The sequence below is a fragment of the Solanum verrucosum genome, unplaced genomic scaffold, assembly GCF_900185275.1.
Source record: "Solanum verrucosum unplaced genomic scaffold, falcon-dt-bn FXZP01000118.1, whole genome shotgun sequence".
Classification (NCBI taxonomy): Eukaryota; Viridiplantae; Streptophyta; class Magnoliopsida; order Solanales; family Solanaceae; genus Solanum; species Solanum verrucosum.
This window is the reverse complement of record NW_026020568.1, coordinates 346704-352653: the sequence shown is the minus strand read 5'-3', so window position 1 is coordinate 352653 and position 5950 is coordinate 346704. Positions and strand designations below refer to the sequence as shown.

At 38.2% G+C, this 5950-nt stretch overlaps 1 protein-coding gene across 2 annotated transcripts; it reads right to left on the bottom strand.

Annotated features, from left to right (window-relative positions):
* Positions 1-98: 98 nt before the first annotated feature.
* On the bottom strand, positions 99-5727 carry LOC125810427 (probable pre-mRNA-splicing factor ATP-dependent RNA helicase DEAH2). 2 transcript variants are annotated; one of them, XM_049489910.1, is made up of 7 exons: positions 5369-5727; positions 3665-3867; positions 1937-3021; positions 1409-1534; positions 1055-1293; positions 827-945; positions 99-406 (listed from the first exon to the last, which is right to left on the bottom strand). In XM_049489910.1, the coding sequence occupies exons 1-7, from the start codon at positions 5639-5641 to the stop codon at positions 280-282; spliced, it is 2172 nt and encodes a 723-aa protein (XP_049345867.1). In that variant the 5' UTR covers positions 5642-5727; the 3' UTR covers positions 99-279. The 2 variants fall into 2 exon arrangements, 1 of the variants encoding a protein (XP_049345867.1); XR_007441868.1 differs by lacking the exons at positions 99-406; positions 827-945 and having other exon boundaries at positions 1223-1293; positions 1409-1634; positions 5369-5695.
* Positions 5728-5950: the final 223 nt, after the last annotated feature.

Here is a 5950-nt window from a genome sequence, read left to right as displayed (position 1 = left end):
ACTAAGTTTCTGCAGCAGAAAGGCTGCATACATTTTCTTCAACAGATGAAAGAACTTAAAAAGTTAGTTCGATAATTCAGAACACGAACGTGACGAACAAAAAAATAGATTACTCCAGTAACAAGAAACAGGGTATTAAATAGTTCAGATGGGATCCATAGAAACTATTACAGTACATAATAGATGGTACATCAATCTTTAACCTATCTGACAAATTCTGACCGCAGAGTTCCCATGGAGTGTTTGTGCTTAGAGGAACTGAAATTATGAAGAATTGAATCATTTTTTGCTCTTGCTTTCATCTTTTTCTCGCTCCCGCTTCTTGTATAACCGCTCAAGCACTCGTTTTGCCTCGCATTGTGGAAAGTTTGCAAGGTCATAGTAGTGTGGTGCAATATCAACCAACCTGAGAAAAATTACAAAAAGGAGAAAGAAGAGAATAGCAAGGCAAAATTAGTCATTTGTACGCTATGATCAAATTTAGTTCAAACAAAAATACATTTGTCCCCTTTGAACAGAAGGTCTATTGGAAAGAAGTTCCATCCTGGTTTCAGCCAATTAACAGTGCTCCTCACTGATTATATCAGGACTATTTAGAAAACAGTTGTCCAATGAACGGAACTTCTGCAGGAGTCTTGAAAGTTGGGACTCAAAAAATGGATTAGGGTATAAATGCTGATTCTGCTTGGAAGTACGTAGCAGCACAATTTGGAGGGAAAAAAAGTGCCCTTCTTTACAGTGAGAAGAGAGATCCTCTCAGTCGTACTAAAGAAAAAAGAGTGATAATTAACAAGGCATATCGAAAGATAAAAATAACGAAATTTACCATTCACCACGGATATCAGTTACAGTGCGGATGAAATTTCTGCTGGTTAAGACATATTCATTATATATAACCCATTCTGGCTTGTGATCCAGGCAATTTGAAGGATGCAAGTGTACCACCTAAAACAACAAAGGAAGAAAAAAAAAATAGTGAGAAATAAACGGGGCATTGTTGGGCCAAAAAAGCTCTTAGTATGAGTTCACTTTCCCAATTAGTAGGGATGCTTACTTGATTGTCTTTAACGGTTAGATAATGCCCAGTACGCTCTAGGTGTGCAACCTGCATGAAATATCCAGCTAACATAGCCTTTCTTATGTTCACATAGTACTCGCGACTGTTGAAGTCTGTGCTGCATAACTTGAGGTTGAACCTGGCCATTATGCGAGAAAGTTGTTGCCTCACATTGTCAGCTGATTTGAGTGCCCTCTGATTGATGAAGTTCTCATAACACCATTGAGGATCCTCCTCTGAGATAATATTACCATAAAAAAACATTATCAGGGTTAGAAGGGTATTCTAAATCTGAACTTGTTCATTAAGCAGATACTATATACATTATAGGAACTGAACACAGATACTTACGGTTTTGTTTGTAGGCATGATACACATTCAGCAACGTCAAATGATCCCCATCTATGTGACCGAACCGATTCTTTGCTTCATCCGCAGCTTTTTGAGCCTCCCTAGGCCGGACAAAGCAATTGGGTACTAGAGAAAAAATTGGTTATCACAGCGGAGGCCCACTGTAGGTCAGCAGATGCATACAGGCGAGACGACACCATTTGCTTCATGAGAGAATACTGAGAAACTGAAACTATCTCCATCAGCACTTACTTAGAAATCTATGGCACATGCCAACCGGGGGCATGGAACCCAGACAAGACAGTTGCTGATGACATCCTAAGAAGACACGTGCAACTAACCCCACACACATGCACATGTTGTGCAGCTTAGCACGTGATATCATATGCATAGACAAATGTCTATGCACATGAACAAAAAGGCATGGTGAAGCGGACTAGCATTCCCAAGCCTGACAAACTCTCGACATAGAACAAAGACAAGACACGACGACCAACAAAATGGAAGTAAATTAGCAGGAAACTGTACCTGATAGCATGGCAGATATTGAGAGGATCTCGTTGGAGCAGTTGAATTCTGGGCTGACAACAAGCATTTTCCCCATCTGAGGGTCGAGAGGAAATTCACTCATTATCTCACCCAACCGGGTCATGTTTCCATCATCATCCAATGCTCCCAAGTAATTTAAAACCTCTAGTGCTCTCATCAACGTCTCGGGGGCAGGAGGATCCATAAAATCAAAATGAACCAGGTCATCAATACCTAGCTTCTTCAGAGTTAGAACTGTATTAGCCAAATTTGACCGTAGTATTTCTGGATATGTCTGGGGTTGAAGGTCATTATGGAAGCTTTTCTCTGTGTAAAGTCTAAAGCATTTTCCTGGCTGTGTTCTTCCAGCACGTCCTGATCTCTGGTGTGCACTGGCCTTTGAAATAGGAGACACCAACAAAGATTCCACACGCACCCTTGGATTATAAACCTTTTGCTTAGCAAATCCTGGATCTATGACATAAACAATGCCATCTATTGTCAAAGATGTTTCTGCAATGTTGGTTGACACAACGATCTTCCTGCCAGGAGGACCACCCTCCACAACTGGTGGTGGGGCCGGTTCAAATATCTTTTGCTGCATAGCGGGGGGAAGTGTAGAATAAAGAGGCACCGGTTTAACAGGGCCTACTTGATCACCCATATTACCAATTTCCTTTGTGATTTTGCGACATGCATCTTCAATCTCCTCTTCTCCGGTGAGGAAAACAAGAATGTCACCAGGAGGTTCACATGTGTGTATCTGCACAACAGTCCGAATGGCAGCCTCAAGATAGTCTCTCTCAGGATCCTGAGTGTAGAAAATTTCCACCGGATGGAGCCTTCCAGGAACTTTCATGAGAGGTGCACCAAAGAAGTAACCCTGAAACTTCTCTGCTTCAAGTGTGGCACTCATAACAACTAGCTTTAGGTCTGGTCTATTTTTCAACACCTCCTTCAAAAGCCCAAACAGGACATCTGTTGCCAAAGTTCTTTCATGAGCTTCATCAAGAATAATTACTTTGTAGCGTTCCAATAGAGGATCTGCCATTGCTTCTCTTAAAAGCATACCATCTGTTAAGTATCTGCCATGCACAGAGACGGACCAAATACTAATTCATCAGCAACTAGAGCAGTAGAGAATTTTTCTTGTAAGGCAAGCAAAATATGCAAAAGAAGAAACATTTCCAAGCTACATTATTAGAGAATCTAAGTGGGCGTTTGGACATAAAAAAGTAAAATTTGGAGAGAGAAAGAAAGTAGTGTCATGAAAAAAGTTGGAAAAAGGTACTCCCTCCATTTGTCATGGAATTAAAGAAAGTAAAGATTTTTGCATCTTGTGGTCTTAAATTAAAGATACGTAGAATTTACCATACTAACCCTTCTATTGTGGTCTTAAACATGTCACGTGGAAAGTTAGAATCGAGTTGCAAAAATAAAAAGAAGCATTCTTTTTTAAATGGACTAAAAAGGAAAGGAAGACAAACAAATTGAAATAGAGGAAGTATTTGGAAATTGGGGTTATGCTTGGACATGAATACAACTTTGAAAAATGTTGGATCTTTGTGACTGATTGGAGTCTTTCAAATTTGGGAATTCAACTTCTGGGAAATTGTAACAATTATATGTCCAAACATGATGATTCCGGAATACAGTACCAGAAAAATGTGAAAATTATCCAAGGCCAACCAGTCCTAAAAATATTATATCATGTAAGAATCTACTTACTTTAAAACTGTTTTAGCACTAGTGCAGTCCTCAAAACGAATGCTATATCCAACTTCTTCCCCAATTACAACATCCATCTCTTCAGCAACACGACGAGAGACAGACATCGCAGCCACCCTCCGAGGTTGAGTGCAACCTATCATATATTTCCTGCGCTTATCAGCTGTCTCTACTTCAACAGCATCCAAAACAAACTGTGGAATCTGTATAACACAAGCAAACCCCTTAAGCAGTAGCTCAATAAAAACCTCCTCTCCAGTCAAAGAGAGAGAGTATCATGAGTGATGAAGTATCAGGGAGCATAAACATGAACAAGTAATTGATGAAGCGGAGCAGAATATAGAAGCATTTTGCTTCAATTGATGAAACTAAGGGACTAATTTTGAACAAACACACAGTATAATATGCATCTTGCTTCAAGGGAAGAAAAAGGAAAAAGAAAAGAATTTCAAAAAAGAGCAATTTAAATTCCAGTAATCATTAATTAAAAGAAATATCAAAAAGATGATTTTTGTTTTTTAACAGTTTGGGGAATGGAAGCTTGAGTTTAGAAGTTGGAAGATATGGATTTCTGATTTAAATAAGAAAACCCTACTAATACTCAAAGAAAATATTGTTCTACTACTCTAACAAAAGAACCCCAAATAGTATCCAACTTCTTTTCTTCTTTTATGTCAAAGTGAACCTCGTAATGTGAGGAACTAGGGATGGAAAGGAATAGCCAGGTTGATGTCTAAGTAAAAGAAGTTTCAAGTATGATAAATCCTATAAAGGTTCAATTCACTATACAAATAGATAATGGCAGAACCAACAATCCAACTATCTTAGGGATGCAGAATCATAAATTCTTTTATTTTAATAGCATAGTTGGATCAAGTCTTGTTTCCACTCTATTTTCATTCCGAGGATGTATCAATCCGTAGCTCAAACCAAATCATACCAAAGTTATGGTAATTCACAAAATGAGTTTGTAACTAATTGTGTAGGGGGTTTGGTTTAATAATAGGAATTTTAGGTTTTTATTGGATAAGGGGAGTTTTGAATTTAAGGATTTATTTGAAATATTCAATATCTTGATTTATAATAACGAGATCAATTTTTTTTGTTACTTTATTTTGGAAGTTCGTTATTACTGGTAGTTCTAACAAAGGACCGGACAGAATATGTATACAATACTTGAATTCTCAATATAGACTTTACATAGTTGGTCCTCATCGAGACCCAATACCAACTTTTGCACAAACCTATAGCATAGTAAGCTTCTTCTTGCATCCGGAAAGTCTAGCAATCACTCAATAAATCAGCCAACCACACAATCCTGAGCTAGTTCTGGGTTGACTATGTGAATTTTTATATATTTTACTAGTACTCATCTCAATCCTATAAAAAAATTGTGAGGAGCCAACCAGCCAGGGAACAAAATACTCATTCATATCCCCATAATAGATTATACAAATAGTATCAAACTACCAGTAACATATTACTAGAAAATGAATGTCACAATAATATTAGTTGACGCAGCCTTACTTTCATTCCTGGTAAAAAGTTTGTGTTTTAAATCAAATTAATTGTTCTTAGAAACTAGAGACATCTGAAACACCCAACAACAACTAAGCCTCAATCCAATTAGTTGCCAATAAAATTGCAAAGACCTACTAGTAAATAAAAAATAAGGTTAAGACTCAAGACACTAGAATTTCTGACCTGAGTGGTTTTACCACTACCAGTTTCACCGACCAAGATAAGAGTTTGATTAGATTTCAAAGCCTGTAAGAACTCCTCCTTTTGATGCCAAACCGGAAGAGTCTTCCTCTTCTCCAAAATATCATAAAATCTCTGTGAGTAAGGCTTTCCATTCCACTTGTTGATCGAAGCCGTCATGCTGTTTCCACCATTTAAGCCTCCATTGAGCTTCTTCGCGGCCGAGTCATCCACCACATCAAACAAGCTCACCTTCCTCTTCCGCTCGGTCCCCATCAAGTATAATCGGAGAACAGGCGAGTATGAATTTAGGTTTCCGGTGGATATCCTAAACCTAGAGAGACAATGAAAAGAGAAAATTAGGGTTTGAGTTTGTGGATTGCATATATAGGAGGAACTTTCTCGGTTCTGTTTCTGAACTTAAACCGAATTATTTCGGACTTATGAAATGGTTTCGCGGGCTGGCCCATTAATTGTATACTACTCTGAATTGGGCCAAGCCCACTAGTAAAACCCAAATAGTGATTATAAATTTTTGGAAAAATCACATGGTGTGGTCACCACAAATTTTAACAGCCCAACTAA

What these genes read in the sequence shown, in the direction of transcription:
- LOC125810427 (XM_049489910.1), bottom strand. Translation starts at nt 5,641, where the DNA reads ATGGGGACCGAGCGGAAGAGGAAGGTGAGCTTGTTTGATGTGGTGGAT. An exon ending in AGTGCTAAAACAGTTTTAAA is followed by an intron (nt 3,022 to 3,664) that starts GTAAGTAGATTC and finishes TGTGCATGGCAG; the next exon opens with ATACTTAACAGATGGTATGC. An exon ending in TAACCGTTAAAGACAATCAA is followed by an intron (nt 946 to 1,054) that starts GTAAGCATCCCT and finishes TTGTTGTTTTAG; the next exon opens with GTGGTACACTTGCATCCTTC.